We start from the raw sequence: 26,518 nt of genomic DNA on the forward strand, positions 1-26,518 counted from the left end.
ATTTGCATTATTGTGTATTAATATCGAGGTTCATGTTAATGGTAGCTTTGTCAAGTTGGTTGATGGTGGCTATTGTTACTCCATGCTATTTATATTGAGGAAAAGTGGTTCTGTTTTCTAGTTTGGAAGAGGTACATTATTGTGTATTCATTTAATGAAGCATCTAATAGTGGCTTTGTGAAACTGGTTGATGGTTGCTATTGTTACTCCATGCTGTTAGAATTGAAGTAAATCAATTCTGTTTTTTGATTTGGAAGAGGTACATTATTGTGTATTCATTTAATGAAGCGTATAACTTTATCTTTGCCTTATTGGTTGATGTTAGCTATTGTAAAATGTTTTTATTTTTTTCTGCTGTTTAGATTATTGTATTGTGAATCTGGTTTTGGTTAGAATGTCATCATCATCAATGTCTTCTGCATCTGTTGATAATCGTACTTTGAGTACACCAGTGTGCTTCTGTGAGGTGGAAGCCACACTGAAATACTCAAATACTAGAAGAAATCCTGGCCGGCCTTTTTTAGGATGTCGAAAGTACAACACTGAGGTAATTACAGCACTGCTTTTGGTTACGTTATTTATTTTGCATTTTAGAACTATGAGATATTGTTGCATATCTAATCTTTTGCATTAAAATGGTTAGGGACTACCATACTACAAATTTTTCAAGTGGGCAGATAGTGAAGACATAGAACAAGACCTTCTGAAAAGGAAAAATGATTTGCTAAGGAAAGAGGCAGACCTGGTCAAGATGCTCGAGGATATTGAGAAAAGGGAGATTCAGCTCCGAAAGAAAGCGGATGAGATCGAGAAGAAGGAGATTTTGCTGGCTAGCCTAAATGAGGAGATTATGAAAAAAGAGTGGATGCTTCTTCAGCAACAAGCAGAAATCAGGCGCTCCCACACACTATTCAGGCTGTTTTGGGCTGTAGTCATTTTTTTTATTTGTTACATAGTAGTATGTAAGTGATGTTGGATTGTATGTTGGATTGTACTAAGGTTATTGAGAAAAATGTGTAATTGCATTTAGTGTTAAGTAAGTCAGAAGTAGATGGTAGAATGCCAGAAATTGTATTTTGGTCAATTTGAACAGGATATTGGTGTAATTGTATGACACCAATTTGAACCTATGTGATACGAAATTTCCATAGCTTTTGAACTCTTGTGGGAATTGTAAAGAGGTTTTTAGAATTCTGGTGTCGAATGTTTAAAGTACAAGAGGAATTGTACTTTGCAAAGCTATTCTGTTGTGCTTTTGTAATGTTATGGTCTAACCTGATTGTTAATGCAAGAGGAATTTATCTGGTCTCAGAATCATCTAAATACCTATACATTATCTTCATAATAAATTGGTAAAGTTCCTGGTAATGAATTATTGTCCAGGTAACCTATGTCCAACAACCCAATTAAATTCCAGGCAACACTTCATATAACCCACAGAACCCACAAGAAATCATCACAAATCACCCGTGATTTCTCATACACATAAAAATGTAACATAACCATGTGATAACATAACCCATCCCATTACACCAACAACCAATACAATTGCAATAGGATCTAAAAGTCTGCAACTCCATCAAAAGAACACAACCAAGTCAATTATTCCCACTTCTACACCAAAAATATATAAAATCTGAAACTTTCATGTTATGGTCAATCATGTTGCTTCTCAATCAACCGAACTCTTCAACAGCTCCAACAGAACATTTTCATCGATCTACTGATTCTCTTCCCCCGGCTGTGATCCATCCAACCCAAGTTTCATCTGTAATGAACTTTCCATAAGTTTCTCAATTTTCAAGTTAAGTTAAAAGCTAAATTAAATAAAAATGCATTATATTTTTTTACACTTTCTTGAGTCCCCATGAATGCTTCTCGTAGCTGCATTCCACTAATGGCAACAGTTGAGCTGTCTAGAACAGTCTGGTGATAAATCACAAAAAATAACCCCATAAGTAGCTTCTCAAATGAGTATATAGCAATTCAGCATATAACAAGATGGGAATATACAACTTTTCTTTTAAAGGAAAAATACGGGAATATACTTCTTCATGCAAGTTTCCAACAATGGGGTTATCGATATGTGATGGGCCAAATAAATTCCTGCATGTCTCTCGGATTGGTGCATCTCCCCCGTCTCCCTAATAATCACGTAAGTTACAAAATGTGTATGTATTAATATTTTATAATGGAAAAAAATAAACCCGATGTAAGTACCAAAAACTATTATTAAGCATAAAGAGGTTTTCCATTATAGCGCACCTGTTTACGTTTCCCTTTTACATGTGCCTTTACAGGTGGTTTTTGTTTCTTCGCTTTAACCTTCAGCACCCGTTTCTCCATCGTAGAAGCTCTCCTCAGAGATGGGGGCCTGCCCTTCCCTCTCACAACTAGTGGACTCAGCACCACCTTTGAACTATCAACTGTAGTTGGCTCCACTTGCGGACAATCCACATTGGAACCTGTTCGCGTCATAGATGGTGCTTGTTGATTATGACGATATAAGTCAATCATCCCATATAACTTTCCCTCTGCATCCTCAGTGTGCTCATTGGAACCCGCTGCATAAGTTATCATCTGATAACAGATATTCAACAGACGGGAATATCTGTTAGCATCTGGATGGTGATCCCCTACGTCATAGCTACTGCGGATTAAAGTGTATCTCCGTTTGATATCTTTTCTCCATCGATCTAAAAGGTACTTCGCCGGCAATGATTTTATCTGATTACATTTGAATATAGCCAGAATATGCCTACACAGTATCCCCCTCATCTGAAATAACCCGCACGAACACTTTGCATCACAATCTTCCTCATTAAATTCCACAGAATATGTAACGCACTTACTGAACTCTTCAACATGAACCTCATCATCGACCAGATAAGTTTTAATTCCACCATCCCTTTTAAGTATTGATGGATCCATATCGAGCACACCCATGACTTGCTGTTGAACTTCCCTAAACTTCGCATTGGTGTACAGTTCTTGAAATTTTTTTTCAATTGGAGATCTAGATATGCAGGGAATACTGACATTAAATGAGTGGAAGTCTGAGTTATTTTCATTCTCAATTTTCTTTTTCAATGCATTGTCAAACTGGTCAACAAACTCCTTCAAGTTGGTCTTCGCATGCACATAACCGTCAAAAAATGCATTCATGCTCTCGCTTCGCTGGGTTGTACTCATTCCAGCCCAAAAGAATTCTCTTAGAAAAACCGGCACCCAATGGCCACGCTCAGCATATAAACTTTGCAACCAGGCGTTCTCATGCAAGTTGAAAGTGTTAATGAACCCGTTCCAACAACTCTCAAACTCTTCAATACTTTGCGTGTCATATACACATTTCATCAACTGATTTTTCAAGCCTGTTTTGTAGGCACTATGAGACCCAAGCTTCTCGGGAACTTTTTTCAGAATATGCCATAGGCAAAATCTATGTCGTGTTTCTGGAAAGACAGTAGCAATTGCATTTTTCATTGCCCTGTCTTGATCTGTGATAATAGCTTTTGGAGCTATACCATTCATACATTGCAACCAAGTCTCAAATAACCATATAAAGGTCTCCGTATCCTCGCTAGAAATCAACCCTGCCCCCAGAAGAATTGATTGCCCATGGTGATTTACACCAACAAAGGGTGCAAAGGGCATCCCATATCTATTCGTCAGGTATGTGGTGTCGAATGTTACCACATCACCAAAATACTGATAAGCTGCCCTACTACGTGGGTCTGCCCAGAATACATTCTTCAACCTCCCGTCATCATCTAAATCCATCAAAGCAAAAAACCCGTCGTTCTTGTACTGCATTCTACAAAAGTACTCTCGAAGTGCTCCGGCACCACCTTTCCCAAGTCGTAGATGCCGTGCTTTGTCAATATAATTGCGACAATCTTTCTCTAAAAATGGGAGGTTCTCGAATCCACCAGCGCCAACAACAAGAGATCCAAAGCTCTTGTTCATTCGAATGCCAGCCAAGTCATTTGTATCTAGGACTCTTTTTACGGAGTCACTCACCTCTCGGTTACATCGAAAGAATCGGGATTTCTGCGGACTGAGGCCGTGATTATGGCCATTTTGAACAGTTGTCAACTGCAACTTTCCCTCTACTTTTAAGGCATTTATCTTTGCCTTACAATCCGTCTTTCCTGTCGGACGGGGTTTGGCGACATTTAACGTCCTATTCCGAGCTTTCCCACCACGGGCACAACCAAGGGTGACATATCTGACACTGCCATCCTCTCCCCTCTCACTCCTTTGTGTCATCACTCCAAATCCACATTTCTTAGCATATTCTTTATAATACTCAATTAATTCTTCAAAAGAATTAAACTGCATACCCGACTTTGGCTCCTCAATTAAATCATCACCATCTATTTGCATTATCTGAGGTGTCCCAGCACTTTTGTCATCGGTTTCCATAGAATCTCGTCTATCCTCTTTACTCGTTTCCACAATTCTAGAGGAGGTACATGGAGATTCAGTTTCTACACAATTTACTCCATCCTCTTTATCTTTATCAACTGTTGTGCTTGTAACGGAACAGGTATTGATGACAGGTAAGGGAGGTCTCATCCCATATTGAAATGGATATTGGTTGCCATCTGGATATGGCAAAAAAGTCGGTGACCATCTAGGCACTGCTCCATAATAACCAGGCATGTAATTTGCAAAGCTCGAACAAGTTATTGGTATGTCCTAAAATAAAAACAACAATGATATTTAGCATACAAGCTCATTGATAAAATATTTAAGAACTCAAATATTGTGTGTTTTAAACAATATAACATACCGGGGTTGGTGTATTTGAGGTAGATGGTGTTAATGGAAGGGAGTGTTCTTCCCCGATTCCCATGATGACAATCCCAAGACCACCTATATATGCACACAGTGAGTATAGATGATACAGAAAATAATTCAAAAAAGTCTAACTTAGTCATTAAGAAGTTAACATGGAAAAATTCGAGGAAGGTAAAAATGCTTCTAAGCTACTAATCGAAGCAAGTGGTTCTGTTTCAGAATTGTAGCCATTGCAGCTTTAGAAATGCACCAAATTGGGTTAGCTCCCAGCATGTATATAATTAAATCATCATGGCCTTGTTTCACTTCGATTATAGATTTGTAGATTGTCCACAATCATTAAACAAATAATTTATGTATATATCTAGTCATTAAATTGCATCATATATAACCTATTTAATAATGAGAAATTAACATGTTCATATTTAGGTGGGTTTTGCTATCTTATGGGGTGTAGGAAGGAAGTCCATTAATAATTACGTGGATTCAAATGGAGTAGTACATCAATGATTATTTCATGAAAAATCAGTTTCGCAACTTTACCAAGATTTATTAACATATATCTCAGCTTTGCTAGATGTAAAAAAAACTATGTAGGGATACTTCTATACACTTGCATATCGACTTTCAAGCTCTTATCTTCACACATAAGTTGCACAACAACCACCTGTTTTTAGACTGCTAAGAAATGCAACTTACAAAGCTAGTAATTTGGTATGTCATGCTAAATTGTTCTCATAGATTAAAGCTATGTTTTTTTTTTTTATACAATATCTCATCTCATCTTTGTACCCTTAAAGCTTGGTTCTTTTTTGTTACAATATTTCCAAAGCTGTGTTTTTTTTTTTGTTACAATAATTCTAAAGCTGTGTTTTTATTTTTTTTTACAATATTTCTAAAGCTGTTTTTTTTTTCTTACAACCTTTCATCAGATCTTTGTACCATTAAAGCTTGTGTTTTTTTTTTTTTTTACAATAATCCTACACACATCCTACACACATTTTCCTTTCCTTTAACAGGTCATATATGGCTGGTTTTATAGTATCTGTGATTTGTTAAAGCTGATTTTTTTTCCTGGTTACAATAACTCGCATGAACACATTTTCCTTTAATTTCACAGGTCATAGATGCCTGCTTTTATAGTCTTCAACTAATAACCATGTAAAGGATAGATTAAAGCAGAGGAACAAATCAAGCTTCGATTATTTTGTTAACGGGTCATCTATAGCTGTATCACTTCAACAGATCTACCAACAAACTCATCTGAAACCAATGCATTATATAACTGAACTCTTCAACGCACACCCACGTCAAAGCAAAGCAAATGAGTAAGTATTTACCCAACGCAGACAGAGGAAGAGCAGCAGATCTGTTCGTTACAGTTTCTTCGCCTCAATGTGCAACAACTCACCGAATAACAGCTCCACCAGGTTGGCCCAGCCTTTAACGAAGACCCTCTTCACCTCCGACAAAGATTCCGGCGTCCTTCCACCCTTCCACTTTACTTGTTGAGTTCTCAGCATACAATGGAAGCTGACGGCTTTTGAGAAGCGGTTCTCCGTTCGGTTCAGCCTAGTACGATGGCAATGCACATTTTCCTTCCACTCGATGGCCAGGATCAGCTCTAACGGCGAGGAGCAGCGACGACAACCACGAGCGGGAATAACGTAGACCTGAAATGGCGTTCCCCCCATTTCTCTTTCTATTTCCGTCTTTTTTTTTTTTTTTTTAATCCAGCTGACGTGGCTTTAATTACTGCACGATTACGCGGCGACTGTATGTCCCGACTGTACCTAGAACTATTGAAATATAATTGGCTAATTAAGTTGTCATAAAATATAATTCAATAACTTTTTTTTATAGGAGTTGTTTAAAAAATATGTTAACGTTATGTCGGCCATTTACTATGTCAGTTACTATGTAGTACTATGCTGGTACTATGCTGACACTATGCACTGTGCTATGTCGGCCATTTACTATGCCAGTTACTATGTAGTACTATACTGACACTATGCTGGCACTATGCTAGTACTATGCACTTGACGACTAGATAAATGTGGTCATACAATTCAAGATAGTTTATAACACTTCCCCTTTGGATGACCATATTTAAAGAATATGCCTCGTTAAAACCTTGCCAAGGAAAAACCCTGTGGGAAAAAAACCAATGGCGAAGGAAAAAGAGTACAGTATTCATGTGTATCGCCGAGTGCTTTAGAATTGCCTCATTAAAACCTTGCAAAGGAAAATCCAGTGGGATAAAACCTTAGCGAAGGAAAAAGAGTACAATCAACACAAGTCTTCAAGACATTACTTCCCCTGAAAAGTGCATGATAACAGGTCTTCAAACCTCCGCATTCCAATGTTCGGCATAATCTTCTTAAATGTTGAGTTGGTAGTGCATGATAATAGGTCTTCAAACCTCCGCATTCCAATGTTCTGCATAATCTTCTTAAATGTTGCAGTTGGTAATGCTTTAGTGAATAAATCTGCCAGATTTTTACTTGACCGTACCTTCTTGATATCAATTTTAACTTTCTTCTCATGAATTGCAATGATCTTCTTGTGTGTATCTGAAAAATAACTTGCATCTGTACATCCAACTAACTGTGGAATCTATGTTGATAAAATAATCTCAACTGGATCTTTCTGCTCATCACTACTCTTCTGGAGTTGTACTCTTCTGGAGTTCTTGTAAATAACACAGTTAGTGGAGAATTCATCAACATTAAACCGCTAACCTCATTTTTTAATAAAAACGGTGGCCAGCCTTTTAAGATCAGACAAGCACCGAGGATTTTCAACTCCTCTGTAGGTGTCAGGCGTGTTGTTAGGCACCGCAGCTGTCAGGCGTGCTGTCAGGCGCCGCAGAGCTATGAAGCTATATTCCATCTCTTTTCTCTTGCTTCACGAGAGATGTTGTATCATAATTTTCTCTATAAAAGAGATATTCAGCTCATCTTCATTCGCATCTCATCTTCTTCACTTTTCTGTAATCATACTGCATTTTTACTCTGCAATTTCTTTCTGCATTGTTATCCTGCAATCTCTCTCTGCAATGGCTCAGCAATCTTCTCAGGGTCAATATATGAGGTATTCGGCACCTCGTTCATCAGCTGTTCCTGCTTCTACCATAGGTGCTATCATGCAATATAATGATCTGACTCGTAGGGCAGATAATGAAGCTATCTATGAGCTTGTGAGTCTCGGTACCCGATACTCATTATCCATTGTTGCATTTTCTCAGCGACTGCAATCCAGAACTTGTGGAGTTGACGATCTCCACGAGAATATTGCTATACTTCAGCGACTTCTTCTGGAGTCCAACATGAAGATAGAATCAATAAAGAAAGAGAATAGGAATTTAAAATCCTTGCTTAAATCTTCTTTTCGATTGCTCACCCCTTTAGATAGGGATGCTATGCAGATTCTTGAAGAACAAGAGCGTTTGAAGAATGAGGCAAAGTATCTCAAATTTTTGTAATTCTTGCTTCAAGATAATAAAATAATATTTCACAAATATTCATATTTGTGTTTCTATCTTTTGGTAGATGTTCTGTGTGCTCCCTTTTATTTCTTCTTTAATAATGCACACTTCATATCAAACCCATAACATGAATCTGAAATACTAATTGTATTAAAAGATGGTATTTCATGACTAATAACATCATCCATCTTCCCCTTGAAGCCGCAAGGGTTTCAGATTTATATTTCAAATATGTGCAGTTTTTATGAGCTCTTCTGGAGCCTCAATGACATTTAAATCATATATATATAAACTGCAATAATAGCTTGTTTTCATTTGCATTTGGATTGCTTTAGATTATATAAGGATCTTTGAAACTTGATAGAATACATATTTCCAGATGTATTCATATTAGAAGCTTCAGACATTTTCTATCTTTCAAGGATTTTCATATATATATCATGATCCAATGATCCATATAAATATGCAATTAATCATGCATATCCAAACTCTCGATAACTTTCAAGCTAATAAAAATCTTAATATGATTTCAACCACTTTAAAATCATATCAATGTTGTTTCTTCGAGAAACTAACTTGTGATTTTTATATCACATTTTCATATTAAAAGCTTCAGGCTTTTTATATCATGTATATAAATATCCACTGATATTTAATAAAAATCACATCTTTAGGTGTTTGGACTTCAAGTCCATATTTATCACATTTTACTTAGTGATATCAATTCTGCAGGAATTGAGAAACTAACTCGTGATTTATATATCACATTTTTATTTCCTTTCCATAAATACCCACTGACACTCAACAAGCATCACCTCTTTAGGTATTTAGACTATAAGTCCCGATGCATCATATTTTACTAGTGAATCAATTCTGCAGGAATTGTTTCTTTCAAATATTGGCCAATATTTTACGTCGGTATTCTTCGACGGTTCTTGATTCACTTTCTCCATTACTTCTGGTAATGTCAATTGCCATCTCATATGGAAATATGTTGTCGACAACGATTTTATTTCTATCCATAATTTCTCCATTATTCATGAAATGTAACGAGATCTCGTTATTTTCAAGTACCTGTCCCTCTTCAAGGGAAGACATTTTCATGAAAAACCTCTTCAGGAGGCACTCTTCAAGAGTTTATATAGGAGAATTTTATACAAAGAATTTGGATGGACTTTATTGCTTGTTTTGTGAGTATGGCCTCTTCAGGAGCACCAAATTATTTGTGCCTTTCTCTTTTGAGATACTCTATTTTTTGTATCGATAAGTCTCACATGCCTTTATACATATTTTTAGACTGCTGAATTTCTTAATTGTCATACAGGGACTTCAATCCTCGCTGGGATTTTAGCAGCTAGAATATGAGACATTTTTATCTTATTGCATCCAAAATTTAATTATCATCTGAACTTCTGGTTCACATATGATAATCAAGATAACGTTGAATAATTTCATCTTATTTGCTTCAAGCAAATTTTTCTTTCCACTTCTGGTGGTAAGACTTTATAGTAAAAGAATCTTCTGGTTCTTTTATGGACATCCATATGAAAATCATTCGACTTATCGTAATTAATTTTGGATGATCAAGATAACCATGAAAAGATATAAATATTTTGAATCATATCACCTTTTGATGCATCATAATATTTGATTCAATAATTTGTATAATATCGTCTCAAAGAGAAAGCTTACAGCTTTTCTAATACGAGCTTCTGGCCCGAAAAGATATTCATTATCACATCCAATCTCTTAGTTTCTTTGAATGAAACGCATTATTCTTTTCACTTCAGGGAATAGAATGATATAAATTCATTATTAGTCACTTCAGGGAATGGTGTAGATCTAGTAAGACGTGAATAATGATTCTTATTAAAAGCTCATTATTTTGTTCAGTCACTGAAAGACCTGATACAAATTTATAATATATTGTGAACGTTTACATTTTATATTGTTACTTAAGGAGCATACTCGATATTGCTACTTCAGGAGCACATTCGAGACGTTCATTCAAATATATATTCTTTCCACAATTTCAATTATGCAACTTCAGGTGCATAAATCATAATAAGCTTTTGGTACAAGTATCACTCATATGAGATACTCAATAAAATTATTGATTTAGGGCGATCCTTCATGGATGCTCCATTTCCATTCTCAGATAAATCATATCATCAATAATTTATAACAAGTATAAATAAATAAAACTTTCATTACTACAAAACATTGTAAAATATAAAAATATTTTATAATAAGATAAAGGAAATACATTAATTAAAAAGGAACGCTTTCATGATCAACTCTACCACTAGAATCCTCAAAGAAATCAGAAACATCAAGAATTGTAATATTTTCTCCATCTATAGAATCTAAAGCATATGATGGTTCAGTAAAATTTGTTTCAAATTTCTTTGTTTTTTCTTTTATAGAAGATTGATATAAGTCAACCAAGTGCTTATCTGTACGACAGATACGAGCCCAATGTCCAGTCATACCACATCTATGACATCCATCTTCATCTTTCTTTAAAAATTTGTTTTGGGGACCTTTGCCCTTCTCTGAGTTGAACCACTTCTGGTGGTACGGTGTATATCTATTATTGTCCCTTTTAGTGTGGTCACTTCTAGGACCTCCACTTCCATAGTTTTTCCTACCACGTCCACGCCCTCGTTTTCTTTGAAAAGATGCACCATTCGCTTCTGGGAATGATGTAAATCTAGTACCATTCACTTCAGGAAATGATATAGAACCAGTAGGACGTGACTGATGATTTCTTAACAAAAGCTCATTATTTTGCTCAGCTAATAGAAGACAAGATATAAGTTCAGAATATTTTTTGAACTTTCGCTCTCGATACTGCTGCTGCAGGAGCACATTCGAGGCATGAAAAGTAGTATATGTCTTCTCTAACAAGTCATCATCAGTGACTCGTTCACCACATAATTTTAATAGCGAGCTAATTTTAAAGAGTGCAGAATTATACTCACTAACACTCTTGAAGTCTTGCAACCTCAAGTGCAACCAATCATGACGAGCTTTTGGGAGGATTACAGTTTTCTGGTGTTCATATCTCTCCCTTAAATCATTGCACAAAATAAGTGGATCTTTCACCGTTAGATACTCAGTTTTTAATTCTTCATGAAGATGGTGCCGAAGGAAAATTATTGCCTTAGCACGGTCCTGCAGAGACCCTTGATTTCCTTCTTTAATTGTATCTCCCAGATTCATCGCATCCAGATGGATCTCAGCATCAAGGATCCAAGATAAATAATTTTTCCCAAAAATGTCAAGAGCAACGAATTCCAATTTTGTAAGATTTGACATTTTTTACATATATAAATCAAGAATATAAAAATATATTGAAAAACTTACTTGAAGTAGAGGACTATTAGCTTCAAGATCGTCAGAACTTTCGTGCTGATAACGTGTTATGTCGGCCATTTACTATGCCAGTTACTATGTAGTACTATGCTGACACTATGCTGGCACTATGCTAGCACTATGCACTTGACGACTAGATAAATGTGGTCATACAATTCAAGATAGTTTATAACAAAGGTATTATTAATTTGTTTATACTTCATTAACTTTATTTTTATTTATTTTCACATGGCCCACATGTTTTACTTTTATTTTGATTCCACTAAAACATATGCCCGTGTTTTCGAATCCAATGAAAAAATAGGTCAAGTTGATGGTTTTTTTTAATGCTAATAGTAATAGAATTGAAAACATGCATGGCTAGCTAACTACCTATGTGTGTATGTATATATATATATATATATGAAACTTTATATGAATCAAAGTTGTTAGTTGATGAGTATTAGCCTAGATGAATCTGTTACTCATGGCACTTCAGAATCTTCATAGAATATTCTAGATTTTGCATTATTTTTATTTTTTATTTTTCTTATTCGTTAAGCTGTAACAGAAATATTCCTTTATAAGTGTATAAAAGGATACAATCACTCAATGAGAAATGCGATTCAGTTTTTCACAAAATGCTTCTCTGACATGGTGTCAGAGCTACTAGACTAGCAGTCCTCTTGATCCATGGCTTCGCGTATGCCCCTCCTTCTCCTCCCCCTTTCAATTCCTCTGTTATTTCTTCCTTTTCTCACGTTGTTACTACCTAGTTAACAATAAAAAATTTTTTACTATGGAAAGTTCAGATTTTGACATACCTTAGAGGACAGGATCTCTATTGCTATGTCGATGGAAATGTTTTCGCTCCCTCTCAATTTCTTCCTCCCACCTCTGATACTCTAGCTAAACCAAATTCTGCTTTTCTCTCTTGGACATGCATAGATCAGCTTGTCCTTAGTATCCTTTTTTCTTCTCTGTTTGAATCCATCAGTGGGCATGTTCTTTCTACTGCAACTGCTCAAGAGTTATGGCTTTCTATCAACTCTATGTTTACATCTCACTCTCAAGCCAAAGAGTTTCAAATTCTTTTTTAGCCTGCTAATCTCTCTTGTGGAGAACAATCCATCTCTGAATATTTTGGGAAAGTCCGATCACTAGCTGATACACTATCTGCGACTGGAAATCCCCTTTCGGATAAGGATTTTGTGACTTACCTAGTCATTGGTTTGGGTCCAGCTTATGAAACTTTTGTCACCTCGCTTACCACGCGAGCTGAGCCACTCTCATCACAGGAGTTATATCAGCTACTACTTATCCATGAAAATCGTCTCTCCCATATCTTTAAAAATACTCTTAATCCCTCTGTGAATTATAGTGTTAATGCAGGCCGAGACAATCGTGGCTGTGGTTTTGTTCGCAGTGGTCGACAAGGTAAAGGCAGAGGTCGTTCTAATGGACGTAGTGGCCGACCTCCTTCTAGTTTCTCAGGCAACAACCATCAAGCACCTGGAAGGTCACGACCGATGTGCCAAGTATGCCAAAATATCGGTCATATTGCTCTTCAGTGTTATCACCGATTTGATCACTCCTATCAGATGGATGCTCCTCGCTCATTCTCTACAAATTACACCACTTCAAATACTATCACAGATGACAACTGGTATACCGACTCTGCTGCCACTCACCACATCACCAACGACTTGAGCAACTTGAATCTCTCATTTGAGCCGTATCATGGTAATGGAGCAATCCGTGTAGGAGATGGGTCGTGCCTTCCAATCCAACATCTCGGTGATTCCTCTTTTCATTCCAACTCCTCTTCCTTACGATTACATAATTTACTTAACGTCACTAAAAATTTTGTTTCTGTTCTCCAATTCTGCCAAGATAATGCATGCTTTTCTGAATTTTACTCCACTCATTTTTGTGTGAAGGACAACCGGACCAAGACAATCCTCCTCACAAGACCCACCCGTAGCAGGCTCTATGTTTTTCCTTCATCTCCATCTACGTCTTTGTCATCTACCATGCAGCCATCTATTTCTCTTGGTGAACGAACTTCTCTTGCTCAGTGGCACTGACGATTAGGCCACCCATCTCTTGATCTTGTCTCTCATATTTTGCATTCCAATTGTTTGTCTTTTGTTGCAAGTAAATCTAAATTTCAATGTCCAGAATGCCCTTTGGCAAAATGTCATCAACTGCCTTTTTCTTCTAGTCGTACTCTATATACATGGCCCTTGCAATTAGTTAGTGCAGATCTTTGGGGCCCAGCTCCTGTTACTTCAAGGAATGGTTATAAGTATTACATTTCTTTTGTTGCACTACACTTGTTACTCATGGTTTTATCATTTAAAATTAAAGTCAAATGGCTTCTCTATTTTTTCTTTCTTTTTACTTCATGTTGAGCGATTTTCCAATACCAAATTAATTACACTTCAGATGAATGGTGAGGGTGAATTCAAACCTCTCACACCATTTTGTCAACAACATGGCATCTCCCATTGTTTTTCTTGTCCCCATACACACCAACAAAACGGTTTAGTTGAACAAAAGCATCTCCACATTGTAGAAACTGGGCTTGCTCTCCTAGCCCATGCCTTTCTTCCACCTACATATTGGGCTGATGCATTCGAAACTGCTGTTTATTTAATCAATTTGCTCCCAACAAAAACACTCAAAAATAATTCTCCTTACTCACTTGTTTTTAATCAAGCCCCAGATTACAAGTTTCTCAAAATTTTGGGTTGTACCCGTTGGCCCAATCTTAGGCCCTATAATAAACACAAACTTCCTTTTCGGTCCACTCCTTGTCTTTTTCTGGGTTACAGTACAACTTACAAGGGCTATAAATGCTTAGATCTTCAAACCCATAGACTATATTCACGTGATGTTGTTTTTCATGCTTTAAAAATAAAAAGCCCAACTCGTCTTCTGACTCAGCCCAGTCCCAATCATTGCCTTCTTCGGTCTCTCTTCCCCTTTTTCCCACCTCTATACTTGGCCCAGGCCCAACCACCATTCGACCCATTACTTCAAGTCCCATTCCCCTGTCCAATACTACCTCTTCTTCTCATTCCCCATCATTCTATTCCTCTCAGCCTTTCGAATCTTCTCAGCCTTCCAATCCTCTCAGCCTTCTTCTTCTAGCCCAAGCCCAGGCCCCAATGTCATTTCCTCTAATTCAAGCCCCCTTCATCTAATCCGAACCCTAACTCCCTTTCCCCTGCATCTTCTTAGTCCGAGTCTTCTCAGTTCATCTCCTCTGTCATCTCTCCACCTCAATTTCAGTCTGGAATCGTGCCTCCCATTCTTCATCCTCTGAGATCTTCGATCATCACCAAAAGTCATACAAATTCTTCAAGACCAAAAATCCCCACAGATGGCACCATCCCATTTCCACAACGGCACTGTCTTTTTACCATGACCACGACGCCGGACGATCCTTCAAGTTTCTCAGTTGCTATCAAATTTCCCGAGTGGCAGGATGCGATGACCCAAGAACACTCTGCTCTTATCCAAAATCACACTTGGAGCTTGGTACCCTTTGACCCCTCTTATAATGTTATTGGATGCCAATGGGATTTTCGTACAAAAGTTAAATCTGATGGTACTTTTGAGCGTAGGAAGGCCAGGTTGGTAGCTGTTGCTCATATGACTAACTAGGCCTGTGCATAAATGGCTTGGGCCCGACCCACCCGAATAACCCGACACACATAACCCGTCAAATACGGGTTCATTGGGTCAACAATTACATTACGGGTTGAGTTAGATTCAGCCCGTCGAACCCGTGCAAACCGATATAATTCCTCTGCCTCATCTTCTCCCACTACGAAACCCTAGCCATTGTCACCGTTCTCCATCGTGTTCTTCCTCGCCGCTCCACACTCTTTCAGTCTTTCTTCCCACAAGAGAAAAAATCATAATCTCTCTCTCTCTCTCTCTCTCTCTCTCTCTCTCTCTCTCTCTCTCTCTCTCTCTCTCTCTCTCTCTCTCTCTCTCTCTCTCTCTCTCTCTCTCTCTCTCTCTCTCCATGATTGTTGCTCCAAGATTGTGTTCCTTCTCCTTGCCCATACTCCCCTCTCGATTTTCTTTGGATTCAAAGACAACAAACTTGATTTGAAGTTCTGGAGATCTGAAGATTCAAAAACTTTTGATGGTAGCGAGAACGACGGAAGCGAGAACCAACGACAATGGAAGTGGGATCTGTCTAAAGGTGGGTTTAATTTTATTTTATTTTTTTCTTTCTTTAAACCCTAAATCAGACCATTTCTGTTGGTGTTATTAGTGATGGGGGTGCTTAGAAAAGGAAAAAGGGAAAAAGAAAGTGGTGAAACCGTTGGAATTTCTTTAAACCCTAAACGCAATATTCTGTCGCCTCAACCATACTCCCCTTTCGATTTTCTCTGGATTCGAAAACAACATCTATGGTGCTGGTGGGTCTTGTAATCTCGCGGTGGCATAAAGATGAAGAAATGCGATCTCGACATCATTTTTAATGGCTTCTATGGTGTCGTATCCTCTCAATCCGAAAATTTTCATAAGTTCGCAAGAGTGTGTTTGGTTGGTTGATGGAATCGGAGTGGTTGTGAGAAATGGAATCCGAGAGAAATCTGGTTTTGGTTGGTTGATGGAATCGGAGTGATCACAACCCCAATAGTGTGTTTGGTTGGCGAGAGAAATCTGTTGAAACCATTGGTCTGCAGATGAAGTCGAAGGATCCAAACTGCAGAGAAGAGCAACGGGTTCGACCCGACCCGACCCGAAAATCTACGGGCCAAATTGGGTCGGATTGGCATGCCATTTCATGCGGGTCGGGTCGGGTCCACATCTAATTCGATTGGGTCGGTGTGCAGGCCTATGACTAACACAAAAGGGGGGTGAATTGAGTTGTATTTAAAAAAAAATAACAATTATAAATCAAATAAACAATATAAAATATAAACAAAATATAAAACAACAATAAATATAAAGAGTAAGGGTAAGAGAGAAGTAAACTCAGTATGTTAACGAGGGTTGGCCCCACTGCTTACGTCCTCGCCTCAAGCTACCCCTTGAGAATCTCCAAATTCACTATTCAGCCTCCTTCAGGTGGAGATAGAAACCTATTACACTTTTAAACAATACCGCTACAAAGGATCCATGTAGAACACCCTCTACACTTGCAATCACCTTACACGTGGTGATTCAACTATTCCCTGTGTAGAACACTTTCTACACACACAAGGGTTATACACACCCTTTTACTGATACAAGAGTTGATAGTGGGTAGGTTATCATAAAACACTCCTCAATGAGTGAAATAAGAACAATACAGCGCAAATTATATTTCTCTCAAAATGAACAAGGATTAAGGCTCAATACTTAGAGAGGAGAGAATGAAAGTTCTGAATGAATGTTGTATGCTCTGGATATTGTAAATGTGAAGCTCTTAAATGATCTATTTATAGGCATATGAGACTTCATATTCAAATTTAAAAAGATTTACATATCAAAGACAACATTATTTACTTTTTCAAAAAATTCAAATAAAAAGTTCTTCTTTTTCAAATGTCAAAGACAGTATCATTCATTTTTCAAAAATTTCAAACTTAATTTCTTACTTTTTGCATATGACAAAAGGAGCACACTTTACTTTTCAAAAAATTCAAACCTAATCTTTTTACTTTTTGCATATGATAAAAGGAGCACACTTTATTTTTCAAAAAATTTAAACATAATATTTTTACTTTTTGCATATGACAAAAGGAACACACTTTACTTTTCAAATTTTTCAAACAAAAACATCTACTTTTTGCATAAGTCAAAAAAAGTATCAATCACTTTTGAAAATATTCAAATAAAACATGCACATATGAAAGATGACAATCAATCATCTTTAATATTTTTAAAGTTCAAACCTTTAATCATGTCATGCATATGTGAAAGATGACAATCAATCATCTTTCAAAATTTTCAAATTTAATTTTTAAAATATTCATAAACATGTGGAAAATGTATTTTAATACTTTATGATAAAATATTAATTTTGAGCCTTGATCCTAATTTTGAATTTTCAAGAGATTTACAATATTACTCTATGATTTTAATATGAACTTGTTCCCTTCTTGCTCATGCTTGGTTTCTTGATGTTCTTGACTCCATTGTGTAGACAACTTGAGCTTGAAACTCATTTATTCTTTGAATTCATTTGTTATCATCAAAATCCATGTGTAGATATATAATTACACAAAACTTGGAACCTTGGGTTCAACAGTAGCCAAAGGCTATCATCAACAACCTGGCCTTAATTACATTGATACATTTAGTCCAATAGTGAAACCCATTACTATTCGGTTGGTGATTTCCATTGCTGTTTGCCGTGGCTAGCCCCTGCGCCAATTGGATATAGAAAATGCTTTTCTGCATGGTTCGTTATTTAACAATGTTTATATGCAGCAACCTCAAGGCTTTGTTGACAAAAATTTTTCCACTCATGTGTGTAAACTCCATAAGGCCATTTATGGTCTAAAACAGGCACCATGGGCCTGGTTTGCACAACTCAGTTCTTGGTTAATTGGGTATGGTTTCACTGCTTCACACTCTGATCCTTCTTTATTCATCTTGCATAATGGTGATATGCATATGTTCTTACTCGTATAAGTTGATGATATTGTCCTGACTTCATCAAAACCAAGTCTTATTGACAACTTTCTCCATGATTTGAGTACTGCCTTCCCAATGAAACAGTGAAAGACCTAGGCTGATTATCATATTTTCTTGGTCTCGAGATTGATTATTCTGCATCTGGTTTGTTTTTGTCTCAACGGAAGTATATAAAAGATTTGCTTTTGCTTACTAGAAGTAATATGATACATGCTAAATTGATGACCTCACCCATGGCATCCTCCCTCAAACTCTCGAAGTTTGATTCCCCATCCTTTGATGATAGTACATTATTTAGAAGTATTGTAGGAGGATTACAATACCTATCCTTCACTAGACTTGACATATCTTTCTTTGTGAATAAAGTATGTCAATTCATGCACTCTCCCAAGCTCTCCCATTGGTATGCTATAAAGAGGATCTTGCGGTATCTTAAGGCCACGATAAACTTTGGTTTGATGTTCAGATTTTCATCACACTTCACTCTTCAAGCATATTCAGATGCTGACTGGGCAGGCTGTCTAGATGATAGATGCTCTATATCTGGCTTTTGTGTATATTTAGGCAATCATCTCATCTCCTGGAGCTCCAAGAAATAGAAAACTGTAGCTAGATCTAGCACAAAAGCAGAATACAAGGCTCTGGCATCCACAACTGTTGAATTAGTTTGGCTGCAAACCATGCTCCTTGAGTTAGGTATGTTTTTACACAAATCACCAATTCTGTGGTGCGATAACATTGGTGCCACTTATCTGTTTGCGAATCCTGTTTATCACTCCAAAACAAAGCACATGGATATTGACTACCACTTTGTTCGGGATCGTGTTGCTACCAAGACCTTGACTGTCTCCTTTTGCAGCTCTAAAAATTAGCTAGCTAATGTCTTCACAAAGCCGTTAGTTTCAAACAAATTTACAAACTTCAGGACGAGTCTCATTTTTGCTGACACCCCATTGGACTCACGGGGACGTATTAGCCTAGATGAATCTGTTACTCATGGCCCTTTAGAATCTTCATAGAATATTCTAGATTTTGCATTATTTTTATTTTCTATTTTTCTTATTGGTTAAGTTGTAACAGAAATATTCCTTTGTAAGTGTATAAAAGGATACAATCACTCAATGAGAAATGCGATTCAGTTTTTCACAAAATGCTTCTCTGACAATGAGAAAGAAGTTTCTCAAAACACATGGATCTACGCTGAAAAGAAAAAAAAAATAAAAAAAAATAAAAAGAAAAACTAAATGTACCATAGTCAAGTATTTGCTACCTCCTCTCTAAAAAACTATGTCACTTTCCTAAACAATCATATTTTTTTTTCCTACTTCATCGCACTTCAAGGTTTTTAATGTCAAATAAAGGATCACGATGACCTTCAAGCTTTTTATGTCCCTTCAACGTCGCTGGATCTCTTAGCTTAGTAAAATAATATAGCTATCACGTGGAGGAACCCACATTTTCTATTTTTACCTTTTATGTTTCTCATGCACTAATGAAGAAATAGATTAGTTATACGACCATCAATCTTTTTCAACCATAAAATAATTGATAACCACATTTTCTTCATTGATCTTATCCTATATACTATTTCGTATAGTTCATGGGTTGTACAGTTGTGGTCTGAGTGGTCTCAGTCTTCTTAATTATAAGAGCCTGTGATTCAATATTCAAAAATAAAATATCAAAATTTTTCAAGTTTGTCCAAACGGCTTAATTATTTAAAGATGAAAAATCAAACGGGGATCTACCCTCCTAAATATGATTTAATTTAATACATAGATGTTACTTACTATTAAATCAAATCAACAAATTTTGTAACAGAACAGAGGAAAAGGACGAGAGAGCTCAAAGGGCATGGTGCATGGAATTCTAGAAAGTGCTCTTCAATTCAATGATTACTGTGCATGATACAAGCAGCTACTTATACACATATTTCCTAACAAACTAAACGATTTACATACTAAAAACAGAAGGCATCTTAATGTGAAAATGTGTACAAAATAATAATGAAAAGAGTAATCAACAAATAGAAAAGAAGTGTAGCTGGTCATCAAACTTTAGTATTTCTTCTAAACGACATGTAACTGTTATGAGTGGATGACTAACCTACAACTTCATTATGTAATAGCCTCCCGCAAGATGGAGAATAGAGATTCACTATTTCTATCTCGGACAAATGTCTTTGTAGAAGATAAGAAGGCAATGCCTTTGTAAAGATGTCAGCTAATTGGTATTGGGATGCAATATGAGCCGTGGTGATAGCTCCTTCTTGAATTTGATCCCTTATTAGGTGGCAATCCAACTTGATGTGCTTAGTTCGTTCATGGGATGCCGGATTGGCAGCTATGTGTAGATCACGACTTGGTTGTCATAATAAAGTATTGCAGCTTGTGGATGTGGAATTCTAAGATCAGAAAGCAAGTAGCGCAACCAAGTGAGTTTGGAACAAGTTGAGGCCATGGAATGGTACTCGACTTCAACTGATGAACGAGATACCACAGTTTGCTTTTTTGTTTCTAAGAAACCAGTGAATCACCAAGAAGGATACAATATCCTGTAGTAGATCGACGAGTGTCGGGGCATGAAGTCCAATCCGAGTCGCAATAGGCTTTGAGTTGAATTTGAGAGGCAGATGACAGTAAAATACCTTGTAAGCTAAGGTCTCCGTGTAATCTATGCCCTCCTGTTGTGTAAAACCTTCGGCAACAAGTCTTTCTTTTAATCTCTCAACTGACCCATCATAGTTAAACTTAGTTTTGTAGACATATTTGCAGTCAATGGCATCTTTTCCAGGAGGTAAGTCAGTGATAATCCAAGTTTGGTTTTGTTCTAAAACTTCCAACTCACTATTCATGGCCTGACACCAGCCAAGATGTGCCACGGCTTGCTTGTAGGTTTGAGATTCAAACATAGTGCAAATAGAAGTGGAAAAAGCACTAAAAGTAGGTGAAAATTTCTGGTAAGAAATAAATTGTGATAGTGAATAGGGATTACCATGAGGAGGTGTAGAAACCTTGGATAACGATTGATCTAAAGCTGGAAATGAGGCCTGGTCACAATGGAAGTCCTGCAAGTACTGGGGAGCTGTTCTTGATCTAGTAGACCTGCGAAGTGGTGGAGCAATGGGTGAACTTGGGAGGGGTGGAGATGGAGGAGAATTGAGGGGAGGTGTGTGAGAAGATGTAGTGGGCAGAGAGGGGGATATGGTTTATGGGAGATCAGTGGGATTAGAGAATGGAGTTGGGGTGGGAAAGTCAATATTATTTAGTAAGGTTGGGAGAAAACAAAGCTAGGATTAGAAGATGTGGTGGAAGTAGAGATGGGCAAGGATTGGAAAGGGAATATTGATTTATGGATAATTACATCTTGAGAAATGAAAATGGTTTTGGACTCAATGTCAAGTAGTTATACCCTTTGGTGCCGAAGGGGTAACTAAGAAAAATGCACATGCGACCTCGAGGATCAAATTTTTTTCTACCATGGGAAAGGGTAGAAGCAAAACAAAGGGAATCAAAAATTTTTAGGTGAGAATAGGCGGGTGGTGTGTGGAATAAAAGTTCAAATGGAGTTTTATTCTTGAGAAGTGGGCTAGGGGTTCTATTTATTAAATAGGTTGCTGTCAACACACAATCATTCCAATATTCAAGTGAGAGGCCAGTTTGGAGTTTTAAAGCACGAGCCACATTAAGTATGTGTTGGTGCTTTCTCTCAACAATTCCATTTTGTTGAGGAGCGGCAACACAAGTGGTGTGATGCACAATTCCTTTGGAGTTAAAAAAAAAATCTGTCATGAGGAATTCACTGCCATTGTTAGTTCTCAATATTTTTATTTTCAGCTCAAATTGAGTCTCAACTAGATTAGAGAAAGCTTCAATGGTTTTCCTTGTTTCTGATTTACTTTTGAGAAGGTACAACCATGTGCTTCTAGTGAAATCATCCACTAAGGTGAGAAAAAATTTAGAACCATCATAGGCAGGAGTCGAACATGGTCCCCATAGATCACAGTGCACTATTTGAAAGGGTTTTGAGGTTTTGTGTATGCTGTGAGAAAATGGAAGCCGATGTAACTTAGCCAATGGACAAATGCAACAAGGCTTTTCATTAGAGGTAATATTTTGTTTTACAATAGGATATGAAATTAAATGCAAAACAAGAAATGAAAGATGACCTAGGCGACAATGCCATAGGTCAGTGACACTAACAGGACTCAAAATAGATGCAGAAATTGAAGACTTGTCATAGGAGAAATGTGAGAGAGTGGTAGCTAGAGTTGAAGGAGAAACTGCAGTTCTGAGCAGGTAGTAGGGACCATTCCTCACTTCACTATTCCCAATCATTATCCAAGATAAAAGGTCCTAGATAAGACAAAAATTAGAGAAGAAAACTAGGCAACATGTGAGTGTAGTAGCCAATTTCTTGGCTAAAAGGAGATTAAATTGAAAAGAATGGACACATAAGACGTCTGTGAGATATATTGAAGGTGTGAGTTGGACACATCCTATGTGAGTGACAGGGACTTCTATCCCATTTGGTAATTTGATAGAATACGAAACCTGTGCAGTGATCTTTTTGAGAGAAGAGGTGCAGCAGACCATATGGTCCATTGCACTAGTGTCTATAATGCAAGGAGTGTCTCAGGTGTGCAATGATTTGTGTGTGGATGTGTATAAGCAAAAGGAGATATCAGAAAACTTAGAAGTTGAAGTTGAATGAATGTTGGACTGAATCTGATTAGCTGATGGCTGAGCAGCAACGGGAGACTCCCTCCACTAGAGTAGGGCCGTTATTGTTGATATTGGGTTTTATTGTAGAATTTGTGACCTGGTGGGTATCCATTCAACTTTCACATTTTTCCATCATATGTCCAGATAGATGACAGTGAGAACACACAGGGGGCTCAGTATTACCAGCTTTGAAATAATTCTCAAAAGAATGTCCAGTTATTTTGCAGTGTGTGTAGTAAGCACGCTCCTTCTTTTGGGTTGGTTTGGATTGAGGTGATTGTTTAGGAGTAAAATGGAAGGGCCTTTTGATGGCAAAAGCCATGGAATCAGGGGAAGGGTTTGAAGTTGGGAGAAGAAGGTGTTGGTGTTCCTGCTGATGGATAAGTGAAAACACTTTTGTGATGGGAGGTAACGGATCCAGAGCATGATTTGATCCCGAACAAGAGAATAAGTGTCGTTCAATCCCATGAGGAATTGAAAAACACAGGCTCGTTGGTATTGGTGAATAAATGATTTCAGAGAATCATAAGTGCAAATGGGAAGCGGATCATAAATAAACAGTTCGTCCCAAAGTGTTTTGAGTTTACCATAATAAATACTTACATAATCATTCTCTTGGAGGAGTCGAGCGAGGGTCTGCTTAGGCTGGTAGATGCGAGGCCCGTTTTGATGAGAAAACCTATCCTAGAGATCGAGCCATATGTCACGAGCAACGTCAATGAACACCACACTGGACTTGATGGATGGGCTGATGGAGTTTTGTAGCCACGAAATGACCATGTCGTTGCAACAGTCCCAGAGCTCAAGGAGAGGGTCCTCTAGTTTGGTGGGTCGAGAGATAGCATCAGTGATAAATCCCAATTTATTTTTGGCATGAAGAGAACGCCGCATAGCACGCGTCGAGGTTGCATAGTTATTGGAGGTAAGCAAATCAGTGACTAAAATCACCACAGGGTTGTCTCCATTGTCCAAACAAAACGGGTTACTTGCGTCAGTTAGGTTGTGGTATTTTGTCGAATGGTCGGTTGGGGAATGGGTTGAATGGACAGAGTGGTTCACATTGTGGGTTGAAGATGAATCGGTTGAACTATCCAGGGGATCTTCCATGGGTGGGTGCTCTCAGGCTGCTGATACCATGTAACATAATAGAGGAAAAGGATGAGAGAGCTCAGAGAGCTTGGGGCATGGAATTTTGGAAAGTGCTCTTTAATTCAATGATTTCTATGCACGATACAAGCAACTACTTATACACATATTTCATAACAAACTAACTGATTTACATACTAAAAGCAGAAGGCATCTTAATGTGAAAATATGTACAAAATAAAAATGAAAAGAATAATCAACAAATAGAAAATAAGTGTAGCTGGTCATCCTTCTTCAGACTTTAGTATTTCTTCTAAACGACATGTAGCTGTTATGAGTGGATGACGACCTGCAGCTTCATTATGTAATAAATTTATTCTAATTATTAGTTTATTGTTTTACATCTCTCTCTCTCTCTCTCTCTCTCTCTCTCTCTCTCTCTCTCTCTCTCTCTCTCTCTCTCTCTCTCTCTCTCTCTCTCTCTCTCTCTCTCTCTCTCTCTCTCTCTCTCCAACATTAATGGTTGGATAGTCGTCAGTCAAAAATAATAATATGTGAAGTAGTTGCCTTTTTTCCCCATTTGGTGTTGATTTCATATGAATAGAAAGCCAATAATTGAATAACTTTTTACAAATTATGATCGTCCATCAATAATAATAAAATAATAAATAAAATAGAATTAGGGCCTCATAATCACTAGCCAATATGTTTTTCTCTCATGCCTTTCTTCATTCATGGTTCGATAACCCGTGATGTGGAAAAACTTAATGAATAAATTGTTGTACTCTAACGAATTGTTCAACAATCTCACATACGTGAGTTTTTCAGCAGGAGAATAAACAACTGAAGTCCTTACTAGACTTTTCATTCCACTTGCCAACTCCCATGGATGAGGATTGTATGATGTTGTACAAAGAGCATAAGCATCTCAAACGTGAGACTATAAAACTCAAGTTTATGTAAAAATGCTTATTCAAATAAAACAATCATTACTATCTCTCTTTTTATTGTTTCTATTCTCTCTCTTAATGGAGGTTTTCTCAAAATTTCAACCTATTGCTCGAACTTGCTTGTGAACTTTACAATCTTGAATCTAACCAAATCATTCCTAAATGATTCAAAATATCTAAACCTCGAATCTAATCAAATGATCATTTCTTCTTGTGATGAGATTAATGATCTTGTTTATTTTTTGGGTTTCTCAATAATCTTATTCATTGGGTTGATAGAGAGTTTTAGGAGTAAATAGTGCTTATATTTGTATTTGTTATTATGCTTTTACAAGAAAAGCTTGTTTGCCTTGTATTACTTTACAATATATATGTTTGCCTTGTGATGTGCAGGGTGGATGCTCTGATTTTGGTTATGAAATTGGTAGAAGCTCAACATTTTAAAGATGCCATTAGTGATGTTAGTATAACCTTTCTTCACTTGTCCTTCTTGATGGTGAAGAAGGTTAAGTAAGGTATACACTTTATACACACCCAAGTAAATTGGAATTTGATGTTTTTCCTTCTGTAACTTTTGATGAACATCAGTGAGATAGATGTTTTGCCTCCTATGCTTCACATATCATTACTGATTAAGCCTCTGTGATATTACCTCTGTGACAGCCATGTGTGATATTGGAGAATCATAATTTTCAATCTTGCTTTTTTTTTTTTTTTTTTTTAATTTTATTAAGTAAGGGTTACTCACCAATGAATACTCTTTCTACTTTTATGTTGACTTCTATATTTAAGGGCTAGAGTCATTTTTTTTCCTTGTTGTAAATCCACGTTCCTTTTTTTTTTTTTTTTTTTTTTGAAAGTTAAATCCACGTTCCTTTATTGGCTATGATAATTGTGTTGATAAAACCCTCTTGTAAACATGTCACTTTTAAATTTTTGCAGTTTGTAATTTTTTTGCATCTTCAACTTTTATATGATCTTTACCTTCTAGAGGACATTTATTTTTATTTTTTTTCGTTAATTTTTATTGTGCTTCAATTTTTATTGATTTTCCTTGAAATATAAGGTTTCTGTTGATCTTAGATTTGTTGGCTTGGTTTTTACGAATTGGTTTTATGCCTTTATATTTTTTTTAGGATAATTTTTATTGGCGGCAAATTAGGATTCGCCATCTATATTTTTTTAACTGCTGAACATTATATGGGCAAGACATTTTCCCTACAAATAATAGTTTCTAGAGAACCAACCTCACGACAAAAGAGTTTATATCTCGTGTGAAAACTATCATTTGCGATGAAATGTCTTCGCGGCAAAAGATATTACATCTGACGCAATGCAAAGGTCACCTCAATTGATCAACTTAGACGTGTTAGCCCCAACCAATTTATTGCAACAAAAATTTTATGTGCAGTCATTTTTGTGGATTTCTTTGTGTACTCCAGTGATATGATTAGTTGTAT

The 26,518-nt window shown here is 36.9% G+C and overlaps 2 protein-coding genes across 2 annotated transcripts; one reads left to right on the plus strand and one right to left on the minus strand.

Annotated features, from left to right (window-relative positions):
• The first annotated feature begins 394 nt into the window (after positions 1-394).
• LOC122299598 lies at positions 395-1,114 on the plus strand. The gene is made up of 3 exons (XM_043109981.1): positions 395-547; positions 644-928; positions 1,094-1,114. Exons 1-3 carry the CDS (start codon positions 395-397, stop codon positions 1,112-1,114), a joined length of 459 nt encoding a protein of 152 aa, XP_042965915.1.
• Positions 1,115-2,232: 1,118 nt separating this feature from the next.
• Positions 2,233-6,497, minus strand: LOC122299599 (protein FAR1-RELATED SEQUENCE 5-like). The gene is made up of 5 exons (XM_043109982.1): positions 6,215-6,497; positions 4,796-4,878; positions 3,702-4,701; positions 3,223-3,593; positions 2,233-3,129 (listed from the first exon to the last, which is right to left on the minus strand). The coding sequence occupies exons 1-5, from the start codon at positions 6,495-6,497 to the stop codon at positions 2,233-2,235; spliced, it is 2,634 nt and encodes an 877-aa protein (XP_042965916.1).
• Between the last annotated feature and the right edge of the window lie 20,021 nt (positions 6,498-26,518).

This window comes from Carya illinoinensis, chromosome 16 (assembly GCF_018687715.1).
Source record: "Carya illinoinensis cultivar Pawnee chromosome 16, C.illinoinensisPawnee_v1, whole genome shotgun sequence".
Lineage (NCBI taxonomy): Eukaryota > Viridiplantae > Streptophyta > Magnoliopsida > Fagales > Juglandaceae > Carya > Carya illinoinensis.